Source organism: Hyperoodon ampullatus, assembly GCF_949752795.1.
Source record: "Hyperoodon ampullatus genome assembly, chromosome: 7".
Lineage (NCBI taxonomy): Eukaryota > Metazoa > Chordata > Mammalia > Artiodactyla > Ziphiidae > Hyperoodon > Hyperoodon ampullatus.
The window spans coordinates 72,400,612-72,418,868 of NC_136920.1; the positions used below are offsets into that span (position 1 = coordinate 72,400,612).

Here is an 18,257-nt window from a genome sequence, read left to right on the forward strand (position 1 = left end):
GTTTAGAGTGAGAATCCTTTCTATCCCTTCTCAAAGAAGCAAAGTCTTTTTTTTTTTTTTTTCTAAATTCCCCTTTCTAGAGGGGAGGGAAATTGTTATCTCCCTCCTATATATAAATGGAGAAAGCCCATTATTTTCCATCCCTGGCCTTAGATTGTCCTATTACTCATGTAGGAGATTTTTCCATCTTGTTTTCCTCTCATCATCTCAGGGGTAAGATCTGGGGCAAAGGGAAGAGGGGGAAAGGAGGGGCTGACTCCCTCATCATCTCCTGTAAGATAATTGATAGGAAATCTGTCTCTGATCTAGAATACCTCCTGCACACATTCAGGATAAAATTAATAAACACCCAACCTGTACACATGTGCGCACACATACACACACACACACACACACGCACACTCAGCTGGTGGCCTGCTGGGGGAGCAGGTGCAGCTTCCCTATCAAGGGAAGGTGCACGGAGGACTTTCTGCACTGAACCTGTGGAGAGGGGAGCTGGCCGCCCCCAGCTACCATAGTTGTGAGTGTGGGGGCACAGAGGCAGGCTGAGGAACGCCTCTACCTCAGAGCCCACCTTTGGAAAGCCCCATCCTGAAATGCGTCCCAAGCGCCTCCTTCTATCTGTCCTAGACTTTTTTTTTTTAATGTAAATTTATTTATTTATTTATTTTTGGTTGCATTGGGTCTTCATTGCTGCGCACGGGCTTTCTCTAGTTGCGGTGAGCGGGGGCTGCTCTTCGTTGTGGTGTGCGGGCTTCTCATTGTGGTGGCTTCTCTTGTTGTGGAGCACAGGCTCTAGGTGTGCGGGCTTCACTAGTTGTGGCTCACAGGCTCAGTAGTTGTGGCATGTAGTCTCAGTAGTTGTGGCTCACGGGCTCTAGAGCGCAGGCTCAGTAGTTATGGCGCACGGGCTTAGTTGCTCCGCGACATGTGGGATCTTCCCGGACCAGGGCTCGAACCCATGTCCCCTGCACTGGCAGGCGGATTCCTAACCACTGCGCCACCAGGGAAGCCCTGTCCTAGACTTTTAAAAAATTAATGTTAATTTGAGATCCAAGAACTATTTCTAAGCACTTTATCTTTATTCCTTTTTATTCTCACAATTCTGTGAAGTAGGTACTGTTTATATAACCCTTTTATAGTTGGAGAAATGGAGGTAGAGATTAAATAACGTGCCCAAGTCAGATTTCAGTTCTCACTTCTTAGGACATTCGGGAGTGAGTGTTGGAACCCCTATATCTCAGCCCGAGAGTTCTGTGGTCATAGCAGAACTTTCATTTCCCCATTTCTTGTCCCCAAGTGGTGACCAAGTAGCCAGCCCTGGCAGCTGGAGTTGGTGAGGGTTCCACACACTGAGGGAGTTATCCCCTGGCCTCCTGAGCCTCAGGTTCCTCCCAGAGTAGATCACAAGCAAAAGAAAAGGGAGACCAGAAGGAGGAAGGAAGGGAGCTTTGGGGGACCGAGGTCCTTAGTGGACACTGCTTTGTGCCTGCCCAGATTTATTCCCCTTCCTCTGTGACAGCACTCCAGTTTTCCTTTTGGAACCCACCTTTTCCCTTTACTCAATCCATGGGGTGCTGATGGGGCTATATGGGTGGACACGTGACTCAGGTCTGGCCAATCATGGAAGGCCTTACCCCCAAGACAAGCTCATAAGAGTAAATCCTTGGGATTTAGCAGGAACTACTAGGATAGAGGTGTGTTTTTTCCACTGGGGTAGCACTACCTGGTAGAATATATTTTGAATACTGGAAGCCATCTTGGCATCACATGGAAGAGCCCATCTAAGAATGAAGCCAACCGGAGGAGGGTAGAGACAAGAGATGGTGTGATGGGTAATTTTATGTCAACTTGGCTTGGCCATAGTACCCTGATATTTGGTCAAACACATCTGGATGCTGCTATGAAGGTATTTTTTAGATGAAATTAACCTTTAAATGAGTAGACTGAGTAAAGAAGATTATCCTCCATAATGTGGGTGGGCCTCATTCAATCAGTTGAAGGCCCTAATAAAGAAAAGACTAATGTCCCCTGAGAAAGAGGGGGACAGATTAACTTCAGACTCAAGCTGCAACATCGACTCTTCACTAGGCCTCCAGCCAGCTGGACTGCCCTGCAGATTTTGGACCTACTAAGCCCCATAATCATGTGAGCCAATTCCTTAAAATCTCTCTCTCTCTCCCCCTGACAATCAAGATGGCCAGAACAGATTCCTGATGTCATTGTTTTAACACTTGGATCCAGCCAGACCTGACATCAAACACCCCTGGATTTTCCACTTAAGTGGTCATCTTGAATTGGGTTCCTGTCACATACAACCCAGAATGTCCATCTCAGGAGGGAGCAGGAACCCACACTGACTGAGCTCTGGTTCCATGCCAGGCCCATTGCTCCCCTTTGACAGTTGACCTGGGCCTTAAAGGATGCATAGAAGTTCACATGGACATGAGGAGGATGGGGTAGAGTGAACATGTGCAAAGACACAGGGAAGGGATGGAGCACAGCAAGCTCAGGAAACCAACAAGTTCAATGTGGCGGACGTGAAAGAAGGGATGGGCAAGAGACTGGCCTGGAGAAGTTGTCAGGGCCCAGGTGGTACAGGATTTGAATGCCAGGCCGGGGAGTTTGGACTTTGTCCCGAGGCCAGCAAGGGAGGTGTTGGAGAGTGTTAAGCAGAGCCGTTATATGACCTGACTCAGGCTTTTGTTGGTTCACTCTGCAGTGTGAAGCACACAGGATGCAGAGACAACAGAAGCAGAGAGGAATTCTTTTATGGCTGGAGTTTTTCCTGGTGCTCCTGCAATCATGTTCTATGCATCATTTCCCTCTCATCTACTCGAAACAGTAAAGCGCAGTGGTTAATGACGTGGACTCCCGGAGCCACCCTGCCCGAGTCTACATCCTGTCTCTGCCACTTACTATCTACTTAACCTCAGGAGTGTCACTTAAGTCTTAGTGCCTCAGTTTCCTTAGTGAAATAGCATCGTTGTCCACCTCTTACTAATGTCTTTTTTTTTTTTTTTTTTTGCGGTACGCGGGCCTCTCACTGCTGTGGCCTCTCTTGTTGCGGAGCACAGGCTCTGGACGTGCAGGCTCAATGGCCATGGCTCACGGGCCCAGCCGCTCCACGGCATGTGGGATCCTCCCGGACCGGGGCACGAACCCATGTCCCCTGCATCGGCAGGTGGACTCTCAACCACTGCGCCACCAGGGAAGCCCCTTACTAATGTCTTATAATAATTGTCACTGCATGTTTAGGGCTCAGCACAGTGTTTGGCATGTAGTAAACACCTAGTAGTTAGTAGCACTCTTACCTTATTAAGGCCAGCGGGCGGCCTCCTGGGCTGCAAACCCCAAGCCTCAGGAGGCCAGCAGCGGCAGGCCTCAGTTCTCTGCCCTTTCCCTGTACCAGCCCCACCTGCTTTCCCCAAGGGCCGCGTCTGCCCCTCCAGTTCTCACAGAGGCATGGCCAGCCCAGGCCCCAGGGAGCTGGGAAGGGTCACTGAAGGGACAGGAGGAGAAAAGGGCTTTCAGCTCTGGAAACAGATTCTTCTCCAAAACTTAGGCTTGGGAATTAGGCTGGAATCGGATGAAAACCAGCTTCCCAGCCCTGCACAAGCCCAAAGAGGGTGTCCTGGAAGCACAGAGGCTGTAAACTCAGCCTTTTTACTCCAACTTCCAGATGTAGAGGTGAGAGGCTCAAAGCAGGCTCAACCCCAGGGATTGGCTCTGGGAAACAACTTCAGTGAGATGGATAAAATGCTAAAAGTTCAGAGTCAAGGGGCATCCTTGAATTCCCAGCCTTTTTCATTCTTTTTTTTTCCCCACCACTGTGTAGTGCAGTAGAAATGGCAACTCTGCCACCAACTTAGGGGGACCCTGGACAAGTCACTCCCTGTTTGGCCTCAATTTTCCTGAATTTCCAATAACAGGGCTTGGAATCAAAGGTGGCAAATAGGGTTCTTCTTGTGGGCCAGACTTCATCAGTTTTAATGGCTGCCTGGTTGGCTGGTTAGAGAGAGTGCTGGGATTGAAGGAGTGATGTCTGCCATGTGTGTGGAAGGCAATGGATGGTGTGTGGGCCGTCCTTGGCCTGGATGGGTTTTTAGTCCTGAGTACTCAGTTTTGGCACTGAGGTGGATTCCCATGTCTGGCCCAGTCCCCCAGGTGGACTCTGGCCCAGTAGTGCCCCTCACGGCCCTCACAGAAGGCCAGGTACTGCTTTAGGCCCCACCTCTATACACATTCTCTGGACCTTTCCACTTAAATGGTTAATGCCAATGTCTGCTGGGTACTTTGGGTTCAATATGGAACAACCTTCCAATACATGAGAATTGGTTTCCTTGATGATAGTGAGAGAGAGTCAGGCCTCATAGAAAAGGAAGCTGAAGCCCATAGTCGTCCCCGCACCCTGCCAGCCCTAGGTGACCTAATGGCTCAGGACTATGTCACCCATGTCCCCAGTCTCTCTTTATTCCCTCTTCCTGCCCTGCCCAGTAGCACACTTTCCTGGCTTTTCTCTAACCAGGAGCTCAAAGCCCTCTTTATTGTCCCACTCAAGTCTTGACAAGCACTGATAAACTCATTGACTCTGAGGTGCCAATAACTAAGAATACCTGGAGATGAATTTCAAATGGTAAGATTCTAGGCATCAATGAGTTGAAGGCCTCAGCAGCAGTATTAGTAGGTCACATGAAGAGGTAACCATCACTGAACAGCAGGACGTTAGTTGTTCAATTGTGGGAAGAATTGTCCTGCCAACAGCCTAAACACGGAGACATTCCAGTGAGGGTTGCCCTGCCCCAGACAGCATAGAGTGGAGGAGGGTACGGGCTCCTGAGCCAGAGCACCTGGGTTTTGAATACCAGCTCCACTACTTCCTTACTGTGTGACCTAGTGAAAGTCACTTCACCTCTTTCTACCTCAATCTTCTCTTCATAAAATGGGGTTGGTGATAAGAGCAGTCCCTACCTTGTAGAGTTATTGAGGGAGGTAGGTGAGCTTAGCATAGAACAGTACCTGGTGTATAGCCGATGCTATCTGAGTGTTGGCTGTTATCACCGGGCTCCTTGTGGGGGCCATGCACCAATCCCAGTCACTGTAGTTTGAGATGGCAGGGTCCAGCCCAGGGCTGGCACGTAGGAGGTGTCAGCAAATGTGAGCCCCCTCCTTTGACCTTCACTTTGGAATTGTCTCCAGAGCCAGGTTAGGAGCCAGATAAGAAAACACAGACTTCCTCAGCACGGCTGCTATCTCTGCGAGCCTGCTATTCGGAGGTCATTGTGGCTTTGTCTCTACTGAGATCAGAAAGTCCAGCAGTTTCTCCCTCTCTCCCTCTTTCTCTCTCTGCCCCTCCCGTTGATCATGACTTGCTGCCCACAGTCCCTGTTGCCTCAGCAGCCATGTCGGGTGGGATGTGACCCCACCCCCCAGCCACAGCTGACTGGACCTGGGATTGGCCCCTTCCCCCAGGACCGCCCACTCAGGTGAGTTGGTCCAATCAGATTCTGCCTCTGGAATCTGGAATGGGGAAATAGTGGTGGAGCTACAGCTGAAAGGTCACCTAGAATTAGGTAGAAGATTGTCATGGCTATGTTTAAGGTGAGCTCTGAGGATGCTGGTGGCGGAGATAGGAAGCCTAAACAGAGAGAGCTCCTCCTCTGAGACACCTTAAATCAGAATCACCTTCCACTTCCACTTCTCAGGAGGCCTGGGAACCCCGTCTCCTCATCTTGGATCCCCATGAGATGCTTATACCGACAGACCCCACTCTCTTCCTTGGAGCCAGCCTGAGAGCATCCCTGGGCCCTGTAAAAGGAGGACTTTGACTTACTCCCTGCCAGCCCCATGGAGTTACACTCTCCTGCCTCAAGCCCTTGCCTCCTTGCATGAGGTTTTGCTGGATGTAATTTCATGGATGGAGTGGACCTCCTGCAGCTCCCTTGCTTACATCCTGTCTTGGTGACCTCAGGAAAAACAGCTGTAACTGTGCCGTCTGTGAGAGAAACTGGGGCACCTCACACCCTGAGGTGACCCTCTGGGGCTCCAGCTGTCAGCTGCACTTTCTGAAACTGAGTAAAGTCCCTGCCACATGGACTTCATTTTTTGCTTCATGTCCTTCTGCTGAGAAGACACTGAATAGCCCAGCCTGTCTCCTGCTGCCCTAGCCCCCCTGCTCCAAGGCAGCCCCTGGCTGTTTGATCACGTCCTTCATGTCAGCCCCAGATCCCAGCACTGGGATCTGTTTCTCACTCTTGAATAGGGGCCAAAACTTCACGATTTTGAATTTGACAGCTTGAATCTGCTGCCCAAATCCACACTCCCGTAAGCTGGAAAAGAAGTCTGTTTATTTTATTAATGAGTTCAGGGTAAGATTGTGGCATCAATCTTAGCAGCAATGAGAGCAGGAGAGAGAGGAGAGGGATGGAGAGGGATAGACCCAAGAGTCAGGTCCTAGCACAGTTCAAGGGGGAAGTCTCCCAGATTCACAAAGCCAGAGGAACGACAGGAGAGTCTAGATCGCAGGGGCCTCTTCAGAACAGCTAGCTGCTCCCTCCCTCCATGCTGGCCTTCAGAAGCGTGACCCGAGGTGTTCCTATGCAGCCCTACTCAGAGCCAGAGGGAGTCTGCAGTCCCTGGGTGCTGGCTGTGGGTTTCCAGGGTGCCTGCAGGCTGCGGTGGCTCAGCTGGCTCCAGGCATGGTGTCCAGGAGGGTGGGTCCAGAGCTCACTGGCTTCTACGGGTGGGTTTGGTTTCTCCTCTGAACTTCAGAAGAAGGTCCTGTGGAGAAGAGGAACAAAGCAGGAGGGTGCAGGTCTCGTGGGTGCGCACTCAGCCGAGGGCAAGGCCGACGAAAGGGAGCACACCCTGCCCCTTGGAGGCACAAGGCCTTGCCGACCTCTGGATGCCCCTCTTGGTGCAGGCCCCAAGAAGCCACACCCCAGCCATAGCCACGGCACACAGGAGGCCAGGGAGGGCGCAGAAGGGACACCTGGGATGAGGTAGGAGGGGACCAGAAGGCAAAAGCACTGAGGTCCCTCACAGAGCAGATGACAAGTGATAGAAGACAAAGGGCCACTGAGCCCATCCCAGAAGCCATGGACACAGTTGGGAGCATGAGGCCCTAATATTTTGAGAAACTTGCAACAGAAAAGTCAACAAGTCCAGGCTTGGGTCTGCCCCAGGTGCTGCCAGCTCTGGGCTTTAGGCCACACCAAACACCAGTTTCACGGCCACCTACCAGCTCTGTCCATGGGCACAGCCCTGTCACAGGGCAGGAAATACATCCCAAAGCTGGGCTCCACTGTGTCCCACAGATAGAGTCCAGAGTCAAGGGAGAGAGAAGGCACAGAGGACAGTTTGGTCTGAGCAGGGCTCAGCCACAGCAGGTCACAACAGGACATGGGCAACTCTGATAGGCCAATCCTGGTTCTTTGGACCAGCTTTAATTGCCTCTTAATTGCCCTGGCTCTGGCCAAGCATGGCGGCTTTGTGGAGGTCCCAGAGGGTGGGGCTGACAGGGAAGGGGAATCCCAGGCTGTGCTTCCTTTGGGTTCTCCCAGCCCATCATGCCTGGTTTGAGGCACTGCCTGTGCCCAACCGAGAATGGCGCTCACTGCTCTATCCTGCTCATTGGGGTGCTATGTGGGACCCAGGGCAGATCCCAAGGGCTGTGGTGAGTCAGGACACCCAGGTCCCAAGCATGCCGCACACTGGGCTCTGCTTGGCTTCCCTGACGGGAGGGCCTTTGAGTCCAACAGAATTCCAGCGTCACCAACAGCAGGCCCAGGTGGCACTTCAGGGATGGCGAATCCTCAGACACCAGTCCCAAGAACCTGCCGACAGCATGGGCAGCAGACAGCCACGACATGCAGCATGGACAGACGGGGCCCTGCAGCCCGCCTGCTTATTCACCGCGGGGGTTGCCAGGCTCCAGCTGCAGGAGGAAACCGTGTCTAAGCATGGGAGCATTGTCTCCAAGGAGCTTTCGGCTGGGGGCTTTCGGCTGCAGAGGAGGGAAGAGAAGAGCTACATACGCAGAGTGGAGCAGGAAACACAAAACAGGGCTTGGTTATTCCAGGCAGAGCTCCACCGGACCTCTCCTTTCACTTGGCTCCTGCCTCAGGTCCTGCCTAGGCCCTGGGTTCCAGAATTAGTTGCTACAAGACCTTGATTTCTCTAAGATGTACACAGGACTCAGCCTCTGCTGGGAGGGGGAGTGGGTAGGCACCATCATGACAGGCAAGCACAGGGGTGGGGAGGTGATGTGATGAAGCGAGGGTGGGGGACAGTAAGAGGCACACACAGAGGCACAGAGAGAGACAGGGGCAGAGACGGAAAGACAGAGAGAGAGAAAATGGATGCAGGGTGGCAAAGATGGAGAGGCAGGGACTCAGAGCCAGGGGTGGAGAGAGGCAAGAAAAGGAGAGGTAAGAGAAGAGGGAGAGAGATGAAGGGAAGAAGGATGCAGGGGAGAGGGATGGATGGGAGCGAGACTGACAGGAAGGAAGGGGGAGCAGGAGGGAGGGGAAGGACACACACACACACAGAGAGAGAGAGAGAGAGAGAATGAGATAGAGAGACCCACACAGATACAGAGACAGGAATGAAACAGACATAGGGAGAGACAGACCATACAGGGAATTGCAGAGAAAGACAGAGACTGGGCCAAGGAAAGCCTGCAGGATGGGGCCAAAGCCTACGGTCCTGGCTGCATGAGGGAAAGCAGCTACGTAGCAGGAAGACCCTCCAGAGAGCAAAAGACACAGAAGTCTTTAAACTAGCTGGTGATGGGGCAGGAGATGAAGTTCTGAGTGGGGAATCAGAAATCTGAGGCTTTGTCCCAACTTCACTGTTTACTTGGCCTGAGACCTTGAATCTCTCTGGGTTTCAGTCTTCCACATGGAAAGAAGCATCCGGACAAGACTGACTTGGAGGCGGCTCTGGCAATGCTTGAGGACAGTGACTTAGTTCTAGGCTTGCTCTAGCCTGGGAGCTTTCCAGGATCAATTACTACTAGACTTTGTGTGCTTGGGACATTCCGTTAGGCTGGATGAAGACTGGGGCTGGGCTGGGAGAAAGTGGCCAAGATCCCGGGAGAGGAGGTAGGGGGCCAGGCACCTGCACACACTTACAGCTCATCGTCATACTCCTTGGGGGGACAGACGGCAACAACAAGGTCGATCCAGTCCTGTGGGGAGAAGCCATGTGACTCTGAGGCATGCTCAGTGGTCAGTGGCATGTCTGCCCCTGACACTCCATTCCCATGCCTGGGCACCATGGCCCAGGATCAGCCGGCTGGGGCCTTCTTCCCATGGCGGGGGGTGGGTGGGCCCAGGTGGGGCTGGAGGTCCTCCTGGTGGGGAAGGGCCTCACTGTGCAATCCCATAGTCTGGGGAAGCTTCCAGACTCTGAGGTTTCAGAACCACAGAAGCCAGGGTTGCCAGGTCCTTGAACGACACCAAGTTCCCAAATGCTGATCTGCAGACCCTGGCCAGGCATCAACCTCAGAATCACTTGGGGAATTCCTTAAAATTCTAGATTTATGGACTTGGTGCCTGGAAATCTGAGGTTAGGTCCTGGGAAACGGTATTTTTAACAAAGTCCCTAGGTCATTCTGATGCACAGCCAATTGGGGAATTTCAGGCCTAGCTTTCTGCTCCTAACATTTGAATCCCCTCAGTGGCATCACTGCCATCCTTAGCTTGTCCATCATTGTCCATCCTTGGCTTGGATGGATCCAATAAAAATTTTGTGAACTATCACTAGGCCCCTCTACCATGCAATAGCTCCTAATATTGAACTGAAATCTCTCCTCAGGACCTCCCTCCATCCAATCCAATTCTGCCCTCAAGATCACAGAAAACTTTCATTCCCTCTACCCTAATGCAGCACTTGAGATAGTTAAAGACAGTCATCATGTTACCCGTGAGTCTTCTCTTCTCCACATCCCTTCATGTGGGTCCCAGGCCCATCTGGTCAGCATCCTCGGCACTGAACTTAATACCTCAGGCTCGGCTGCCTGCATACAGTTGCACAGGTTGTGCATTGCACAACATGAGCGAGCACCATTCACACTGTAGTCTGTAGGAGGGCACCCCCTCGGATTGTGCAGTGCACAGCCTGGGAGACCTTATGTGGTGGCCCTGACCCAGGTGGGTGTCTAATGAGCCAGAGCAAACTACCACCAGCCCCTCCTCCATTCTGGGCCCTCTACTTCTGTTAATGCTTTCAAGCACTCTCTTGATTCCTGTCTGGTGTGTACTTAGAGAAGACCTTAAGAGTTTTTCTTGGGTGGGTTGCCACATCTGGTCTTCTGGAGTCTATTTGTGCCACTTGGTTTTTGGATTCAAGGTTGGAAACTGACTTTCTGAATCCTATCTTGTCAGATTAAGACCACTGGCTGGATAGGGTATATGAGTGTCACCCAAGAGTTACCTGGACCTTGGATATCGGCCCTGGGATGGGGCACCCTGACTGTAAGGCCTGGTTGCAGAGGCCAGGGTTTGAGGCAGGCAGGCAAGGGAGGGAAAAAGGGAGGGGGATTGTTCTTACCCCTTGATTCCAGGCCTTCTGTAGGGCAGCCTCAGCCTCAGCCAGGGTGTAGTCCGTCACTATCTTGCCATTGATGGCCATGACCTCATCCCCTTTCACAACGCCACCTGCAGGAAGATAAGGCTGACTGACCAACTGGGCTGTATATGGAAAATGGGGAGTGACTGTAGGGCTGCAGAAGGGGCCTGACTTGGATTCTGAAAGCTCATATGGGCTCAGAAAGCACAAGGGGAAACAATCGACCAGGTTGCTCAAAGGGCACTTCCTTCCCACCTCATCCACACACCCTCACCCCAGCTCAGTAGAATCGGGACACCAGTGATGAATTATTGCCACCCCAGCTTTTGTATGGGCCTCTGATTGCAGAGGGAAGCAGACCTGCATTTCCAGGGAGGTTACCAGAAACACAAGCTAGTTCTATGAGCCATCCCTCTCTGTGCTCTAGCCATGCTGGTCGGCTTTAGGTCCCTGAGCAGACTGAGCTCTTTCCTGCCTCAGAGCTTTCACATGCTGTTCCATCTGGTGCACTTGCCCTCGCTCTCTTTCCCTCTTCTTCCAAGTCTGAGATAAAACTCTGAGAGGTCTTCTCTGACGGCCCACTCAATCTCAAGCAGAACTTTCCTATTATTCTATTAAAGTATCCTGGTCTTTTTCTGCACAGCATTTTTCACAATTTGTAACCATATATCTATTTATTGACTGGTGGTCCCTCCTACCAGACTGTCAGCTCCATAAGGGCAGGGATTGTCTTTTTAGTTCACCACTATATCTCCAGCACTTAATAAAATACCTAGCACAAAATAGGATTTCAATAGATATTTCTTGAATAAATGAGTGATGTTGAAGGTGTTCCTGGATAAGCGGACCTGTGATCTAATAAGTAGTTTGAGAAAAGCTGACATTATAAGCTTAAACAGAGCTACTCACTGCAGGACTTGTCAGAACCTTGAATATACTAATATGCCTTGTAGCTCTCCGAGAAGTAGATGTAACACACATCTTCAACTTCAGAACCCTTTCTTTTTTCTTTTTTTTTTTTTTTTGAGCAATTTCTCCCAGTTCTGGTGTCCACAGAACATTCTGTGCTATGCTGAAATAGTTTACTCAGGAGCCTTGCCCGCATGAAGGTCCACAGGATTATGATGTGTGTTGCTGAAGATGGTGGCTAGGGTGGCTTAAAACACATGTGCTCCTGGAGAACTTTCACCAGCTGCTTGTATGTCCACAGTAGTGTGGAACTGAACTGTAGACAGCAGTTTCCTCTGGACAGTGGGCCTGGGGAGAGGTAGCTTCCACATTTTCACTTTGTACAAACCCAAGATGCAGCCTCAGGGCCAATAAGGCAGTGGTTGGGCTGGGCCTTTGTAAGGTGGTGAGGGCCCAGGTAGCCACCCATCCATCCTGGTCCTCTTTCCCTGCTAGACATGGCAGACAGGTGGGGCCAGCATCAACCCTTCCCTCAGCTGGCACAGGAAATGAGGACAGAGGTGGAGCGCATTGGCCAGGTGGGCAGCGGTGGGCCATGGCAGCTGCCTAGCTGAGCAGGCCCCCGTTCTATGGCGGAAATGAAGGCTCAAGTGCGGCTGTGAGGGGCCGAGGTCACCAAGGCCCCGGGTGGCAGAGCTGGACTCGCCCTAGCAACCCACAGAAGCCTGGCTGCCAGTGTGCCCAGGTGACTGCCATCCCTCCACCTCCTGCCTCAGGCCCACACCCACCCTCCATCCTACCACCTTGGCTTGTGGGAGAGACTCCAGCCTAGCACTGCAGAGAAGGGATCTGACTCCGGGATTCCCTGCTCTGGCCTGCAAAGGTGAGGGGCTCCTCCTTCAAGGGCACCTATTCCTCCACAAAGGACTCAGGAGTACTGAAAAGCTGCCCAGACTTGGAAAAAGAAATCACTAATGGTGGAGGTTCAGACACTGTCAGGTGAATGGGTTGATTGTTTGAGGCACAAGTCTGTGCTGGGTCCACAAAGGCTTCACTCATCAGTTTTTGTTGGTAAGGGCATCAGGGCAAAGCAAGAAGATCATGCCACAGGAGAGACACAGGGTGGGAGGGGGTCCCTGCCCCGCTGGGAGGGGGCAGGGCTGCAGAAGGTCCAAAGCAGGGGTGGCACTTGTGCTGGGCAGTAAAGCGAATGACCAAACTGCTTGGGTTCAAGCCCTGCCTCCATCCCTTACTGGCTGTGGGTCCTGAACAAGTATTATACTTAACCTTTCTGTGCCTCAGTTTCCTAAGATGTGAAATGAGAGTGATAATGATATCTATTGTGAGAATTAAATGAGTTAATACACATGATTACTCACAGGTTATGTGCAGGTACTTAGAATAACATCTGGCACGAGGTGAATTCTTGACAGATGTTGGCTCTTATCATTATGAAAAGGACAGGTAACGTTTTGATGGTTTCTCTCTTGCCTTTACTTGTGCTGTCCTCTCTGCCTGGAAAGCTCTTTCCCTCCTTTGCAAGGCTAGCACCAACTTATCTTTAAAGGCTCAGCTCAGTATCACCCTTGTAGGGAACGCTCCCAGCAGCCCTCTTTCCCTTGATAGGTTAGGGGCCTCAGGGTTCCCACAGCATCCCTCCACCCTCTCAGTCCTCTGCCAGCCCACAGCAGACCACACTGTTATCGTCAGCACCTGGCAATTCTGAGGATGTTTTCACCACTAGATGGGGAGCCCCTGGAGGGCAAAGTGGTGTCTGGTTTGCTGTGTGCCTGCAGATCCTGGCACTGTCATATGCCTGCAGGTAACATGTGGGACTGATGCATGAGTGGGCGGATCCAGGTGGGAGGGCATTCCTGAGAATGGTCAGCCCACTCCCAGAAGGCTGCTGTTTGCTTTCCTGGAGGATCCTGTATAACCATCGCACCATCCCCAAACTGGGGCATGGCTGGTCCCCACTCACCGTGCCGCTCAGCGGCTCCGCCCTCGTAAACAGCCGAGACGACCACCTTCCCGATCGGGGAGTCCACACCGCCTTCCAGGGCCAGGTCTAAGGCTCCCTCCTGGTGAGAAGAAAACAGGCCTTTGGAGCCAAGCAGACAACAGGTTGTGGGCACCTGGGCACCCAGGAGCTTCTTGTCAGGGCCACAGACAGGGCGGGAGAAGCCATGGGGCAATGGCAGTGCCATCAGGGAGGAAATGGGGCATGGATGCCAAGCGGGGCCTGGGGGTGTGGTCCTACAATAGCAAGGGGTGTTCCCAAGGGGAAAGAGGAGAGTGGGGATCTGAGGGGTTCCCCAGGAGTCACCTTGAGAGTAGGAGAAACAAGGGACCAAGATGGGAGGGGGCAGGGACAAAGAAGCGTGGTCCCCGCCTGACCTCCATGTGCCCGGGTACCTTCTTAATGCGCAGGAGCCGGACATCCTTTCCTACGATCTGCTCCGGGGTGAACTAGAGGGAAAAGACACTGGGGATGAAGGATGCCTGCCTGAAGGATGCAGGTGGGGGCAGGGGTGGGAGGGAAAGCCACGCACCTGTGGGACATTGGGTCCCACAGAACACATGGTCAAGGGGACCTTGCACAGCCTCATCCCCATGTCTTCAGCTGGAGGTCCCAGGTCCCATGGGGGCCCCATGGACACACACACACACACACACACACACACACACAGAGATCGTTTTTCCCTGGGATTATTGTGAGGACTGGGCGAGAGCATACCTTGTAAATACACAGCACAGTGTCTGGTATGTAGTTAGTGCTCAGCAAGTGTAACTGTTGTTGTAAACACACACACACACACACACACACACACACACACACACACACACACACACACACGAGTTCACAATGGAATGCTGTTTGAAAGGAGCCTACACAGGGAAGAGCAGCGAGTTCACAATGGAATGCTGTTTGAAAGGAGCCTACACAGGGAAGAGCAGCTGGGGCCTCCTTGGGGCTGTTCGCATGCCCTGCCTCAACCCCTGGGCCCTCAGAACCCACACTGCACCAGCACCAAACACACCGTAATCCCCCACCCCCCACTCCTGGGCTTACTCCCCAGGGGAGGAGAGCTATCTCTCACCATGGAGTAGGGGTCAAAGCCTTCCTCGTATTTCCGGAAATCCTGGAAGCAAAGGGAGGGTGTTAGGGCTTCAGAGCAGAGGCCCTTGAGAGTCACTGCAGGAAAGAAGCTTAGGGCGGAGGAAGACGGTGAATGGCTAGGAGGTAGGGGAGAGAGTGGCGGGGTGAGGGGGCAGCTGTGGACTGCATGGGGGATTCGGGGAGGAGGCTGGCATCCCTGACAGCCAGAGCACCCCTGCCCGGGAGAAGCGGGAAGCTACGGGAAGCATTTGAAGGACCCTGGCCCTGGACCCTGCACTGTTCCAGAGGGGTGGGCATCTGTGGCTGGCAGGGGCACCTGCTGACATCTAGGTGGTCTGGGCAGCCTTGCTGAAGGTCTCATTGCCCACAGCTTCAGGTTTTTTAGGCCCTTTCTCAGTTCCTCCAAGTGCCCACCTGAGGCCAGGTCCAGGCTCTGGGGGTGAAGCCCAGCTTTTCTCCACCCAGTGCTCTGACCCCAGAGAAGGACAATACTGCTCAGGAGTCTCCCTGGGGACACCAGTCACAACATGATGGGCATGGGGAAGGGACATCAGGCACCCAGAGGAAAAGGAGGGCTGTCTGTGCTTGCCCAGCGCCTGCACTGTTCTTAACGTAATGCTTATCTAGAAGGTAAGGCTTCCCCCAGAACCTAGCCAGGGGAGGAGGAGGGGGACGCTCAGCTCTGGGGACCTGGCTTGATGGGAGCTGTGGGAACAATATCCCCAACAGTATGCCCTTCTCACCAAGCGAGGTGGTGAGAAGGGAGAAGGGGGAGCAGAGTCGGAAAAGCACTGTCTTCCCAGGAGTCACACACAGAGAGCAGGAGCCCGGGGTCCATGGACTGAGGAGCCAGGCATGCTAAGCCTGAGGGCAGCAAAGCCTCAGTTAGTCCCCATGGGAAGGTGGGAGCAAAGGAGAAGCCCTGTGACAGGTGCCCATGCAGCCTTGCTGGACTGAGTGGAGTCACCCACCAGCATACAGTCACCTGGGCCACACCAAGTGTCCCCTGGGGCCTGTGGTTGGCATCACGGGGAGGTCACAGCCTCCTCTATGCCCAGCATGCAGCAACCAAGCTCTGGGCTCAAGACGGGGGCCAGATATCAGCAGACGGATCCCTGGGCATCTGCCAGCCCTGCCTCCTCACTCGCCTTCATCTCCCGGGCTCAACCCTGAAAAGCCTGGGGGTCTCCAGCCTGGTCCAGCTCTGAGGCCACCCCCAGGTCGGTGTGTGTGTGTCAGGGCAGCAGACAGAGGAAGGGATGCAGCAAATCCACGGGCAAGGGGAGTCATTAGGCAGGATGTGGAGTCAATTCTCTTTCACGGAGAGAACCCTGCCTACCCCTGGTTGTGTCTTCTGGAAAAGTGAGCAGGGCTGGCTATAGGCCTCCCTCTCTCCTTCCCTTTGAGAATCTGCTCTCAGTGACAGGCCAGATGGCAAGGACTTGTGTCTTAGGTGAATTTAGATTAGAGACCTATAAGCCACTATCGCGGGTCGGCCCTTGAAGAGGGAGTCCAGCCCTTCGTCCAACAGATGGAGACACTGGGACCCAGAGAGGTGACATTCATGCTCAAGTCACCCCGTCAGTGGGCAGTGAGGTGAAGGTCTGACTCCCAGTCTGGGCCCTTGGATTCCTCACCTTCCTGCCTCTCTCTCCTCAAGACTTATTTGTGCCTTGAATAACAAAACCCTTAAATGTCTATTTCATCTTGAGAGGCAGGATGGCGTAGGATTTAGGAGCCCAACTATGGAGGCTGACCTCCTGGGTCAAATTCAAATCCAGGACACTAGCTGTGCCATCAAGGGCATGATTCCTAATCTCTCTGCATTGGTTTCTCATCTATAAAATGGGGGTGATAAAAACACTTACCTCCTAGGTTCTGGTAAAGATTAAAAGAATTAAAGTACGTAAAGTATTCAGAAACAGTGCTTGTCCAGAAGGGAGTGGCATGATATACTTAAAGTGATGAAAGGGAAGAACCTACAATCAAGATTACTCTACCTGGTAAGGATCTCATTCAGCTTCGAAGGAGAAATCAAAAGCTTTACAGACAAGCAAAAGCTAAGAGAATTCAGCACCACAAACCAGCTCTACAACAAATGCTGAAGGAACTTCTCTAAGTGGGAAACACAAGAGAAGAAAAGGACCTACAAAAACAAACCCAAAACAATTAAGAAAATGGTCATAGGAACATACATATCGATAATTACCTTAAACGTGAATGGATTAAATGCTCCAACGAAAAGACACAGGCTTGCTGAGTGGATACAAAAACAAGACCCATATATATGCTGTCTACAAGAGACCCACTTCAGACCTAGGGACACATACAGACTGAAAGTGAGGGGATGGAAAAAGATATTCCATGCAAAACAAAAGAAAGCTGGAGTAGCAATACTCATATCAGATAAAATAGACTTTAAAATAAAGAATGTTATAAGAGACAAGGAAGGACACTATATAATGATCAAGGGATCAATCCAAGAAGAAGATATAGCAATTATAAATATATATGCACCCAACATAGGAGCACCTCAATACATAAGGCAACTGCTAACAGCTATAAAAGAGGAAATCGATAGTAACACAATAATGGTGGGGGACTTTAACACCTCACTTACACCAATGGACAGGTCATCCAAAATGAAAATAAATAAGGAAACAGAAGCTTTAAATGACACAATAGACCAGATAGATTTAATTGATATTTATAGTACATTCCATCCAAAACCAGCAGATTACATCTTCTTCTCAAGTGCGCACAGAACATTCTCCAGGATTGATCACATCTTGGGTCACAAATCAAGCCTCAGTAAATTTAAGAAAATTGAAATCATATCAAGCATCTTTCCTGGCCACAACACTCTGAGATTAGAAATGAATTACAGGGGAAAAAAGGTAAAAACCACAAACACATGGAGGCTAAATAGTACGTTACTAAATAACCAAGAGATCATTGAAGAAATCAAAGAGGAAATAAAAAAATATCTAGAGACAAATGACAATGAAAACACGATGATCCAACACCTATGGGATGCAGCAAAAGCAGTTCTAAGAGGGAAGTTTATAGCTATACAAGCTTACCTCAAGAAACAAGAAAAATCTCAAATAAACAATCTAACCTTACACCTAAAGGAACTAGAGAAAGAAGAACAAACAAAACCCAAAGTTAGCAGAAGGAGAGAAATCATAAAGATCAGAGCAGAAATAAATGAAATAGAAACAAAGAAAACAATAGCAAAGATCAAAAAAACTAAAAGCTGGTTCTTTGAGGAGATAAAAAAAATTGATAAACCATTAGCCAGACTCATCAAGAAAAAGAGGGAGAGGACTCCAATCAATAAAATTATAAATGAAAAAGGAGAAGTTACAACAGACACTGCAGAAATACAAAGCATCCTAAGAGACTACTACAAGCAACTCTATGCCAACAAAATGGACAACCTGGAAGAAATGGACAAATTCTTAGAAAGGTATAACCTTCCAAGACTGAACCAGGAAGAAATAGAAAATATGAACAGACCAATCACAAGTAATGAAATTGAAACTGTGATTAAAAGTCTTCCAACAAGCAAAAGTCCAGGACCAGATGGCTTCACAGGTGAATTCTATGAAACATTTACAGAAGAGCTGACACCCATCCTTCTCAAACTCTT

General features: G+C 51.2%; 1 protein-coding gene across 4 annotated transcripts in view; it reads right to left on the bottom strand.

Annotated features, from left to right (window-relative positions):
* Positions 1-7,955: 7,955 nt before the first annotated feature.
* Positions 7,956-18,257, bottom strand: part of USH1C (USH1 protein network component harmonin) — a gene marked incomplete at both ends in the record, with an annotated part of 51,647 nt that continues 41,345 nt past the window's right edge. For 3 of the 4 annotated variants that reach the window (XM_079709335.1, XM_079709334.1, XM_079709333.1), the window contains 5 exons: positions 9,131-9,190; positions 10,555-10,661; positions 13,463-13,562; positions 13,897-13,950; positions 14,583-14,624. In XM_079709335.1, the coding sequence (XP_079565461.1) occupies positions 9,131-9,190; positions 10,555-10,661; positions 13,463-13,562; positions 13,897-13,950; positions 14,583-14,624 (363 nt within the window). Of the gene's footprint in view, positions 8,029-9,130; positions 9,191-10,554; positions 10,662-13,462; positions 13,563-13,896; positions 13,951-14,582; positions 14,625-18,257 lie in introns of those variants that run through there. The other variant, XM_079709332.1, reaches the window with a different exon arrangement.